The 12,448-nt window shown below is 43.6% G+C and overlaps 1 protein-coding gene across 1 annotated transcript in view; it reads right to left on the bottom strand.

Moving 5' to 3' along the window:
* The window catches only part of LOC130298526 (coiled-coil domain-containing protein 186-like), a gene marked incomplete at its 5' end in the record, with an annotated part of 37,771 nt that extends 25,327 nt beyond the window's left edge, over nt 1-12,444 (bottom strand). Inside the window, 6 exons of the mRNA XM_056551345.1 lie at nt 1,685-1,940; nt 3,202-3,344; nt 6,557-6,643; nt 7,710-7,808; nt 9,996-10,100; nt 12,397-12,444. Of these exons, the coding sequence (XP_056407320.1) occupies nt 1,685-1,940; nt 3,202-3,344; nt 6,557-6,643; nt 7,710-7,808; nt 9,996-10,100; nt 12,397-12,444 (738 nt within the window). The remainder of the gene's footprint in view (nt 1-1,684; nt 1,941-3,201; nt 3,345-6,556; nt 6,644-7,709; nt 7,809-9,995; nt 10,101-12,396) is intronic.
* Nucleotides 12,445-12,448: the final 4 nt, after the last annotated feature.

Here is a 12,448-nt window from a genome sequence, read left to right as displayed (position 1 = left end):
AAGCCGACCCGAGTATAAGCCGAGACCCCTAATTTCAACCCAAAATCCCAGGAAAAGTTATTGACTCGAGTATAAGCCTAGGGTGGGAAATACATCATCCCCCCCTGTCATCATCCAGACCCGTCATTAACATCCTCATCATCCCCTTGTCATCATCCCACACATCCCCCCTTCATCATCCCCTTGTCATCATCCCACACATCCCCTTATCATCCCACACATCCCCCCTTCATCATCCCCTTGTCATCATCCCACACATCCCCTTATCATCCCACACATCCCCCCTTCATCATCCCCTTGTCATCATCCCACACATCCCCCCTTCATTATCCCCTTGTCATCATCCCACACATCCCCTTATCCCACACATCCCCCCTTCATCATCCCCTTGTCATCATCCCACACATCCCCCCTTCATCATCCCCTTGTCATCATCCCACACATCCCCTTATCATCCCACACATCCCCCCTTCATCATCCCCTTGTAATCATCCCACACCCCCCCCCCTTCATCATCCCCACCCCCCTTCATCATCCCCACACCCCCCCCCCCCTTCATCATCCTCTTCTCATCATTCGCCCTCAGTGGTCTTCAACCTGCGGACCTCCAGAGGTTTCAAAACTACAACTCCCAGCAAGCCCGGGCAGCCATCGGCTGTCCGGGCTTGCTGGGAGTTGTAGTTTTGAAACCTCCGGAGGTCCGCAGGTTGAAGACCACTGCGGCCTTCAACATCATCCAGCCCCCTCTCACCCCCTTTAGTTCTGAGTACTCACCTCCGCTCGGCGCTGGTCCGGTCCTGCAGGGCTGTCCGGTAAGGTGGTGGTCCGGTGAGGAGGTGGTCCGGGCTGCTATCTTCACCGGGGGCGCCTCTTCTCCGCGCTTCCGGCCCGGAATAGAGCCGTTGCCTTGACAACGACGTATCTGCGTCGTTGTCAAGGCAACGTGACTATTCTGAGGCCGGGCCCGAAGCGCTTAGAAGAGGCCTCCCCGGTGAAGATAGCAGCCCGGACCACCTCCTCACCGGACCACCTCCTTACCGGACAGCCCTGCAGGACCGGACCAGCGCCGAGCGGAGGTGAGTACTCAGAACTAAAGGGGGTGAGAGGGGGCTGGATGATGTTGAAGGCCGCAGTGGTCTTCAACCTGCGGACCTCCGGAGGTTTCAAAACTACAACTCCCAGCAAGCCCGGACAGCCGATGGCTGCCCGGGCTTGCTGGGAGTTGTAGTTTTGAAACCTCTGGAGGTCCGCAGGTTGAAGACCACTGCGGGTGGGGGAGTTCACTCGAGTATAAGCCGAGGGGGGTGTTTTCAGCACGAAAAATCGTGCTGAAAAACTCGGCCTATACTCGAGTATATACGGTATGTCTGTCACAGCTTTTTCAGATATAGGTGGTGTAGTTGTTCCTGCAGACTATATACTGTCCAATACTTTATATCCTAGGAGTACATAAGGGTATTTAGACATGTTCCCTCTCTGATACTTAATATTTGTACCTGTGTAGTCGGTGTATTTAAAAAAAAAAAAAAACGTAGTACAATAATAGTAAAGCATCTAAACATGGGGGTCACTATAATTGTACTGACCCACAGGATACAAATAATATGTGGTCTGGGTATTGAAGAATCATTCACAGGTTGTAATACAAGGAATCGCCCCCCCCCCCCCCCGGAGTGTTTCCTACCAGCTCGGTGCTGCTGTGTCGGGCGTACTCCAGTTGGCTGCGGAGCTCGCTCTCACTACACGACAGCTTGTCCAGCTGAGCCTGCAGGGAGTTGTTCTCGGACTGGATCTGGGCGTTCTTACTGGTCAGCTTCTCTGTGAATCCCAGCAGCTCAGACTCCCGCGTCCGGCTGCCCCCGATATCCCGGTGCAGGTCGGAGATGACAGAGTTCAGGCCGCTCACTTCGTGCCGCAGGGTCTGGATTTCCTGCAGGTCTCTGGAGAGAGAAAAAAATAAAAATTAAAAAAAAGGCAATAAAAAGGGGTACTCCGGTGGAAATTATTATTTATTTTTAAATCAACTGGTGCCAGAAAGTTAAACAGATTTGTAAATGACTTCTATTAAAAAAAATCTTAATCCTTCCAGTACTTATTAGCAGCTGAATACTACAGAGGAAATGCTTTTCTTTTTGGAACACAGAGCTCTCTGCTGACATCACGAGCACAGTGCTCTCTGCTGACACCTCTGTCCATTTTAGGAACTGTAGGAGAAAATCCCCATAGCAAACATATGCTGCTCCGGACGGTTCCTAAAATGGACAGAGATGTCAGCAGAGAGCACTGTGGTCATGATATCAGCAGAGAGCTCTGTGTTGCAAAAAGAAAAGCATTTCCTCTGTGGTATACAGACCCTAAAAAGTACTGGAATGATTAAGATTTTTTAATAGAAGTAATTTACAAATCTGTTTAACTTTCTGGCACCAGTTGATTTAAAAAAAAAAATAAGTTTTCCATGGGAGTACCCCTTTAAAGAGAACCTGTCATCAAACCACATTTTCTAAACTAACTCCGATTATATTCCTTAAGTATTCCTAACACCCCTCCTCCCTTTAAAAGAAATTCGGAGCTTTGAAAAGCTGTTTGATACATTTCCCCTTGCTCACATTGTGTGAGCTCCCGGTAGGAGAAAGTGGGCGTTCCCCAGCAGGTGCAACGTCACTAAAGCCTGCGAGAGCTGTGCCCCGTCATGCCCTGCATGCACTTCCTGAGTTTGGTCTTCTGCCAGGCAGGAATGAGACCAAGCTAACTGTTTGACTTGCGCAGGGAACAAAACAGAGCCACCTAGTGGCTGTTTTTTCAATCACATTAAAAACATATAAAAAGGTTAAGAATTTTCACAGCAAGTTAATAGCAAAGTGTCTTATAATTACATAAGGAACAATATATTGAAAGTTTAGTTTGGTGACAGGTACTCTTTAAAATGAGTGTAAATCTACCAAAAGAAGTCACCGAACTAAAGGGGTACTCCGATGTTAGAAGCATATAACATTCCTTGGGAAACACTGCTTTAACAGTTAACTGAGCTGTATATATTATATATTATATATATATATATATATATATATATATATATATATATATATATATATATATATATATATATATATATATACACACACACACATCTACAGCTGCAGTAGAGTGAAGTGAATTTTAGTAGAATTAATTTAGAGAGGAGATAGGATGTTGTGCTGGTACCTCTGGTGCCGCTGCTCCTGCTCATCCACCACCTTCACTTTCTCCTGCAGGTTCTGAATCTCCGTCTTCTGCCGGTTTATCAACTCTTTGTATTTGGATAGTTCTTCCTCCGTCCTCAGTCGCTCGGCTTCCAAGCATTTTACCTGTTTAAGATGGAGAGTGATGAGATCCAATAATTATATATATATTTTTATATTCTATATTAGAATATGTGTATATACTGTATTTATGTGTGTGTATATATTTATAGAGTATAGAGAGTATATGTGTATATAATTTATCACACACACGTGTGTGTGTGTGTGTGTGTCTCTATGTATATATATTTCATAACTCCCATGTGTGTATATATATATACCAATATATATATATATATATATATATATATATATATATATATATATATATATATATATATATATTATATATACATATACATATACACACACACACACACACACAGTCATGGCCGTAAATGTTGGCACCCCTGAGATTTTTCACTAAAATGAAGTATTCCTCACAGAAAAGGATTGCAGTAACACATGTTTTGCTATCCACATGTTTATTCCCTTTGTGTGTATTGGAACTAAACCAAAAAAGGGAGGAAAAAAAAACAAATAGGACATAATGTCACCAAACTCCAAAAATGGTCTGGACAACATTCTTGGCACCCTTAACTTAATATTTGGTTGCACACCCTTTGGATAAAATAACTGAAATCAGTGTCTTCCTATAACCATCAATAAGCTTCTTACACCTCTCAGCCGGAATGTTGGACCACTCTTCCTTTACAAACTAGTCCAGGTCTCTTATTGGAAGGCGCCTTTTCCCAACAGTAATTATAAGATCTCTCCACAGGTGATCAATGGGATTTAGATCTGGACTAATTGCTGACACTTCAGAACTCTCCAGCGCTTTGTTGTCATCCATATCTGGGGGCTTTTTGAAGTATGTTTGGGGTCATTGTCCTGCTGGAAGACCCAAGATCTTGGACACAAACCCAGCTTTCTGACACTGGGCTGTACAGTGCGACCCAAAATCCATTGGTAATCCTCAGATTTCATGATGTCTTGTACACATTCAAGGCCCCCAGTGCCAGAGGCAGCAAAACAACCCAAAACATCACTGACCTCCACCATATTTCACTGTAGGTACTGTGTTCTTTTCTTTGTAGGCCTCATTCCGTTTTCGGTAAACAGTAGAATGATTTGCTTTACCAAAAAGATCTATCTTGGTCTCATCTGTCCACAAGATGTTTTCCCAGAAGGATTTTGGTTACTCAAGTTCATTCTGGTAAAATGTAGTCTTGCTTTTTTATGTCTCTGTGTCAGCAGTGGGGTCCTCCTGGGTCTCCTCCATAGTGGGGTTCTCCTGGGTCTCCTCCATAGTGGGGTCCTCCTGGGTCTCCTCCATAGTGGGGTCCTCCTGGGTCTCCTCCATAGTGGGGTCCTCCTGGGTCTCCTCCATAGTGGGGCCCTCCTGGGTCTCCTCCATAGTGGGGTCCTCCTGGGTCTCCTCCATAGTGGGGTCCTCCTGGGTCTCCTCCATAGTGGGGTCCTCCTGGGTCTCCTCCATAGTGGGGTCCTCCTGGGTCTCCTCCATAGTGGGGTCCTCCTGGGTCTCCTGCCATAGTGGGGTCCTCCTGGGTCTCCTGCCATAGTGGGGTCCTCCTGGGTCTCCTCCATAGTGGGGTCCTCCTGTTTCTCCTCCATAGTGGGGTCCTCCTGGGTCTCCTCCATAGTGGGGTCCTCCTGGGTCTCCTCCATAGCGTTTCATTTTATTTAAATGTCAACGGATAGTTCGCGCTGACATTGATGCTCCCTGAGCCTGCAGGACAGCTTGAATATCTTTGGAACTTGTTTGGGGCTGCTTATCCACCATCCGGACTATCCTGCATTGACACCTTTCATCAATTTTTCTCTTTCGTCCACGCCCAGGGAGATTAGCTACAGGGCCATGGGTTGTAAACTTCTTGATAATGTTGCGCACTGTGGACAAAGGCAAATCTAGATCTCTGGAGATGGACTTGTAACCTTGAGATGGTTGATATTTTCCACAATTTTGGTTCTCAAGTCCTCAGACAGTTCTCTTCTCCTCTTTCTGTTGTCCATTCTTAGTGTGGCACACACAGACACACAATACAAAGACTAAGTGAACTTCTCTCCTTATTATCTGCTTTCAGGTGTGATTTTTATATTGTCCACACCTGTTACTTGCCCCAGGTGAGTATAAAGGAGCATCACATGCTTGAAACAATCTTATTTATCCAAAATTTTGAAAGGGGCCAATAATTTTGTCCGGCCCATTTTTGGAGTTTGGTGACATTGAGGGACATTTATCAATGTTTTCTTATGTATTCTTTTTTTTTTAGTAATTTTTTCCTTACTTTTTTTTTGCTTATGTGCGACGTATTTATCAACTGCTTTCAGCCTGTTGATAATTTTCTTTCACGTAAGCAATTTTTTCTTTTTTACTTTGGTTGTAGCTTTTTCTGCTCCATGTTTGAGCTGGAGTAAATTTAGTCAATTTTTAACCCTGTTGCGACTTTTTTTTTTTGCGCAGTTGCGACTGTCGCAGTTAATAAATACCTGACTACCCGTAGTCCATTTTAAAATTATTACTACGTAGTTAATTTTTGGAAAACTTTCTTTTCTCGCTTTCCAGTCAAAATGTTGCACGAAAAATCGCGTAGTCGCAGTTGCGACAATTTTGCCACAATTATAGTAAAGAAAACCTGACTAAACCCGTTGATAAATTTCCATAATTATGTCCAATTTGCTTTGTTTCCTCCCTTTTTTTTGGTTTAGTTCCAATACACACAAAGGGAATAAACATGTGTATAGCAAAACCTGTGTTACTGCAATCCTTTCCTGTGAGAAATACTTCAAGGGTGCCAACATTTACAGCCATGACTGTATATGTTATTTGTATTTATAAACCTAAAAACTGAAATAAGTAGCGATCCAGCCCCTGGGAGCCTGAGAGACACTCTGCACTGAAATAAATAAGATGGAGGTCCCCCACCCCTTATTCCAAAATCAATGTGTATGGGTCAATGGGTAAATACCCTCCTTATGAGGATGCCCCCCCCCCCTTTCCCAAGTGTTATGATCTACACCACTGAACCCCAAACTTTAGATTTTCTGTTGCAAAACTACAACTCCCAGCATGCCCTGATGGACTTGCTACTAACAGTCCGCTCACTGAGAGTTGTAGTTCTAACAGGTGGGGAAGCACAGGATGGGGGGGGGGGGGATTACTGATCTACAAGATGAAATTCCTTTAGTCCAACATCCAATGGCCCAGAAACTCCCACAGCACAGAACACACATATATGTAAGCTTGTCACGTCTACCTTTGTTCGCAACGTGCGGAGCTCGTCCATGCCTTCTGTGAACGTTCGCTTCAGGTCGTCCAGTTCCTTCATTTTAGCATGATGAACCTTAGGGTCATGTACAAATAAACAAGAATAAAATAAGACTCCTTGAATACAAATGTATTTTGTCGTACAAGTCATCAACAATTTCAGTAAATTCTTTCCATCCATTAGCTGGAAGCTCATTGTGTGCACCCGACACAGCTGCAAGGTTTGTTACAGTGTATCAGAGAATCTGCACTAGTGTCAAATGCATACGGATAGGACAGGATATCGGCCTCTGAATGTAAACGATCCACAATCACATTCACTGACAGCAAGCAAATGGGGAACAATAGAAACTTAAAGGGGTATTCCAGGCAAAACCTTTTTTTTATATATCAACTGCCTCTGGAAAGTTAAACCGATTTGTAAATTACTTCTATTACAAAATCTTAATCCTTCCAATAGTTATTAGCTTCTGAAGTTGAGTTGTTGTTTTCTGTCTAACTGCTCTCTGATGACTCACGTCCCGGGAGCTGTGCAGTTCCTATGGGGATATTTTCCCATCATGCACAGCTCCCGGGACGTGACATCATCATTGAGCAGTTAGACAGAAAACTTCAGAAGCTAATAACTATTGGAAGGATTAAGATTTTTTTAATAGAAGTAATTTACAAATCTGTTTAACTTTCCGGATGCCAGTTGATATATAAAAAAAAAGTTTTTGCCTGGAATACCCCTTTAAGAACCGTTCATTGCCAAATAGTTTAAGATGCGTTATTTTGCTTATATAGCTCAGCATAGGCTATTAGAGAATAATGTAGAGGTTCTTGTGTATGCCTTGTGCTCACCTGTTTTGGCTGATGTGACAGGAACCGGGGGTTTTCAGCCATACTAATTGCAATTTCAATGCTGAAATGATTTCCTAATGCTGCCTGGTCATCAAGTTAGGCCGCTGGTGCTGGAGTTCAGCCAGGTAAACTTACTAGACTCAAGTTGAATGGGTTCGGTTCACACTATGTGCAGTTTTGATACATTTTTGTATTCAAAGTGCAGTTTTAGAGAATTATTGCTATCAAGCTGGGCTATGAAGCTGGGCTGCACCGATTATAATCATATGGGGGGGGCGGCCGCAGAAGCCCACGCTTACCTCCAAATGGTCGGTCTTTTCCTGCATCTGCTTCTGTAGTTCTACTTTGGTGACTCGCAGCTTTGCATCCAGTTCATTGGACTTAATTTCTTCAGACTCCTGGTGTCAGACAGAAGACATATTGTTAGAATAGTTGCTTCCCCTCCCCCCCCCATCCCTCCTCCATTCATAACAATATAACAAATTCTGTACAGCAGGTCCTCATCTTTACTGATTCTGAGTTAGGGTATGTTGACACTGCGGAATCCCGCGAGTAAAAGTCCGCACGGTGAACATTACCATCAGTGTGAATGGGTCTTCCGCGAGATCCCGTTCACACTGCGGGAATTTCCGGAATTAAATTGTTCCGCGCAAAGAAAGAACATGTTCATTCTGTGCGCGGAAGTCCGCGAGCACTGCATAGCCGTCAATGGTGACGGCGCAGTGCCGTGCGGTCCTACCCGCCGCCGGCCAGTCTGAATCTCCGCTCGCTGAATTCTGCGAGCGGAGATTTTCGTTCACACTCTGTAGTGTGAACATACCCTTATGGTTCTGATGCTCCAATCAATCCAGAGCAGCAATCACAATTCTGCTGGTTCCCTGAGAGTTTCAAGGCTTAGGACAGGGATTCCCAACCAGGCTGCCTCCAGGTGTTGCAAAACTACAACTCCCAGCATGCCTGGACAGCCGAAGGCTGTCCAGGCATGCTGGGAGTTGTAGTTTTGCAAACATCTGGAGGTAGCAGTTCACCTTTAACCCCTTAACGACCATTGGACGTGTATACACGTCCAATGGCCGTCACCGAGGTATGACGCGGGCTCCCCGACTCGAGCCTGCGTCATACCGGCTGGCCCCCAGCTGATTCTTGCAGCTGGGGGCCGGCGGTTAATAGCCGACATGCGGCGATCGCCGCGGCCGGCTGTTAACCCTTTAGATTGCCGCTGTCAAAGATGACAGCGGCGTCTAAAAGGTGCCTGTATCCAGTCCACTGGTGGTCCAGTGGGGTGGATCGCTCCCCCGCAGCGCGATCGCGGGGGAGCGATCCACTGCCTGAGGTAGCCTGAGGGCTTACCTCCCCTCCTGTGTCGGCTCCGGCTCTCTGAATGATACAGCCTGGCAGGACCAGGCTTTTATCAATCGAGCGCAGAGCACGCAGATGAATGGGATTGTATGTAATCCCATTCATCTGAATGAGGAATCAAATGATTCCTTCTAAAAGTCCCCTAAGGGGACTAAAAGTGTAAAAGAAAAAAAAAAAAGGTAAAAAAAAGTTTAACACACACACACACTAACCCCTTCCTTATTAAAAGTTTAAATCACCCCCTTTTCCCAAATTCCATATAAATAATATATAAACATAATAACAATAAACATATGTGGTATCGTCGTGTGCGTAAATGTCCGAACTATAAAAATATATCAATTAAACCGCACGGTCAATGGCGTACGCGCAAAAAAAATTCCAAAGTCCAAAATAGGGTATTTTTTGGTCATGAAATATCATGAAAAAGTGAATAAAAAGCGATCAAAAAGTCCGATCCATACAAAAATGGTACCGATTAAAAACTTCAGATCACGTCGCAAAAAATGAGCCCTCATACCGCCCCATATGCAGAAAAATAAAAAAGTTATAGGGGTCAGAAAATGACAATTTTAAACGTATAAATTTTCCTGCATGAAGTTATGATTTTTTTCAGAAGTTCGACAAAATCACCTATATAAGTAGGGTATCATTTTAACCGTTATGGACCTACAGAATACATATCAGGTGTCATTTTTACCGAAAAATGTACTGCGTAGAAACGGAAGCCCCCAAAAGTTACAAAATGGCATTTTTTCTTCAATTTTGTCGCACAATGATATTTTTTTTTCCGTTTTGCCGTAGATTTTTGGGTAAAATGACTGATGTCACTGCACAGTACGAATTGGTGGCGCAAAAAATAAGCCATCATATTGATTTTTAGGTGCAAAATTGAAAGGGTTATGATTTTTAAAAAGGGGAGGAGGAAAAAATGAAAGTGCAAAAACGGAAAAACCTGTGGTCCTTAAGGGGTTAAGGCCGGTTAAAAAAACAGATATGGTCAGAAAATAAGCCGACAGGAGTCACTGCTTAAAAAAAAAAAAAAAAATGGCTCATTGAAACAAATGGGGTACAGCCTGGGTCTGGCAGGAAAAGGTTTTGAAATGTTCCCACCAGATCAGGCTGGGGGATGCACAAAACTAGATGTGACTGCGCCCCATAGGCGATACTATAGATACAGGAGGATACTGTACAGACATTATTATAACCAGATGGAGAGTCCTTGCCTGATACGTTTTTATCATTTCCTGGCAGTTCCTGCGGATCTGCTCGGCCTCTTCCTTGGCTTGGTTTAATCTGGCCGTCGTATCCCGAAGTTTGTCTTTGGTTTCCTGTCGAGCAAGGGGAAAAAACAAAAAACAAAAACAACATTAAAATGTATCTGAAACAAGTGAACAACTACAAGTTAAAGTATAATTGCAGCGTTGCTCTCCAAAGTTTGGCTTGGTAAGATGCGGAGAGGTAACAGTACTGCGATCCGAAAAGTTCCACGCGTGAGTCCTATCGATTTTAAATTCTCTTTACAATCGGGGGGGGGGGGGGGTAAAAGGATCTACAGAGAAAGTGGCACAGGCAATAAAAACTGATGTCCTAGGGCAGCGTTTCCAAGTAGGATGCCTCCAGCTGTTGCAAAACTACAACTCCCAGCATGCCCGGACAGCCAACGGCTGTCCGGGCATGCTGGAAGTTGTAGTTTTGCAACAGCTGGAGGCACCCTGGTTGGAAACACTGCCCAAGAGGGAGGGGTGCTTTCTAATAAAATAACTTTCTAATAAAATAACTCTCTAGGAAGCACCATCACTGATTTGGGGGTGTCCTCAATCCCCAACTAATGTCTAGAATGAAAGGGCTCCATCCTTATTAAATTTAGAAACCCTTAAAAGGGGTACTCCACTGGAAAAACATTTATTATTATTTTTTAATTTATTTTTTTTAATCAACTGGTGCCAGAAAGTTATACAGATTTGTAAATGACCTCTATTTAAAAATCTTAATCCTTCCAGTACTTATCAGTTGCTGTACGTTCCAGAGGAAGTTCTTTCCTTTTTTGAATTTCCTTTCTGCCTGACCACAGTGCTCTCTGCTGACACCTCTGTCCATTTTAGGAACTGTCCAGCGTAGAAGCAAATCCCCATAGAAAATCTCTCCTGCTCTGGACAATTCCTGACATAGACAGAGGTGTCAGCAGGAGAGCACTGTGGTCAGACAAAAGAAATTCCAAAAGAAAGAACTTCCTTTGAAGCATACAGCAACTGATAAGTACTGGAAGGATTAAGATTTTTTAATTGAAGTAATTTTCAATATGTTTAAACTTGGCACCGGGTTGATTTAAAAAAATAAATAAAAAATAAAAATGTTTTCCAGGGCAGTACCCTGGAAGTAATTTGTAAATTACTTCTATTAAAAAAAATCCTAATCCTTCAAGTACTTATTAGCTGCTGAATACTACAGAGGAAATTATTTTCTTTTTGCAACACAGAGCTCTCTGCTGAATAACGAGCACAGTGCTCTCTGCTGACATATATGGAAAGACATTGGCTATAGGCTTTTGAAATAATAGTATTAATAGTATTAAGTCAGCTTTTCAGGTGGGATGTCAGCACACATCCAGTCAAGCAGAGGTCTAATCTTACTGACTAGGAGCCATCAGGGTCATGACGCGACATTTTGGGGGAGCTCCCCCTTACTCTGCTGACATCTCTGTCCATTTTAAGAACTGTCCAGAGTAGGAGAAAATCCCCATAGAAAACAAATGCTGCTCTGGAAAGTTCCTAAAATGGACAGAGATGTCAGCAGAGAGCACTGTGCTTGTGATGTCAGCAGAGAGCTCTGTGTTCCAAAAAGAAAATAATTTCCTCTGTAGTAGTCAGCAGTAGAGATGAGCGAACTTACAGTAAATTTGATTCGTCACAAACTTCTCGGCTCGGCAGTTGATGACTTTTCCTGCATAAATTAGTTCAGCTTTCAGGTGTTCCGGTGGGCTGGAAAAGATGGATACAGTCCTAGGAAAGAGTCTCCCTAGGACTGTATCCACCTTTTCCAGCCCACGGGAGCACCTGAAAGCTGAACTAATTTATGCAGGATAAGTCAGCAGCAATAAGTACTGGAAGGATTAAGATTTTTTTTTTAATAGAAGTAATTTACAAATCTGTTTAACTTTCTGGCACCAGTTGATTTAAAAAAAAAAAAAAAAAAAAAAAAAAAAGCTTTCCACCCCTTTAAGAGTTTCTTCTGCACAGCGTAGCAATGTCTGGTCTATATGGTCGGGGAATGGTCCAGATTTATCACAGTGAATCAAGCTGTTGATGAATTTGTTGAACCTATAAGTTCAGACCAGCATTTTCCAACCATTGTGCCTCTAGCTGCTGGGAAACTACAACACTACAACTCCCAGAATGCCCCAACAGTCAAAGGCATGGAGCGGTCTCTTCTAGCTCCATCCTCACCGGAGACTGCTTTACTATAACATGGATCTCAATAGTCACATATCCACAAACCAAACCAGGCGGGATGTACGTATTGATGTGTATGATGACCTATGGATCCACACTAGGTCTCCACAACACCTCAGGACAATGTTTAGTGCCATATGAGTGTATATAATAGTGCACATGGACGGCCACTAACCTTGTGCGAGTCCAGCTCCGTCTTTAACTTGTTATGAGCCCACTTCACTTTG

The sequence above is a fragment of the Hyla sarda genome, unplaced genomic scaffold, assembly GCF_029499605.1.
Source record: "Hyla sarda isolate aHylSar1 unplaced genomic scaffold, aHylSar1.hap1 scaffold_1003, whole genome shotgun sequence".
Taxonomy (NCBI): Eukaryota; Metazoa; Chordata; class Amphibia; order Anura; family Hylidae; genus Hyla; species Hyla sarda.
The sequence above is the reverse complement of the archived record's forward strand: the minus strand, read 5'-3'. Positions and strand labels throughout refer to the sequence as shown.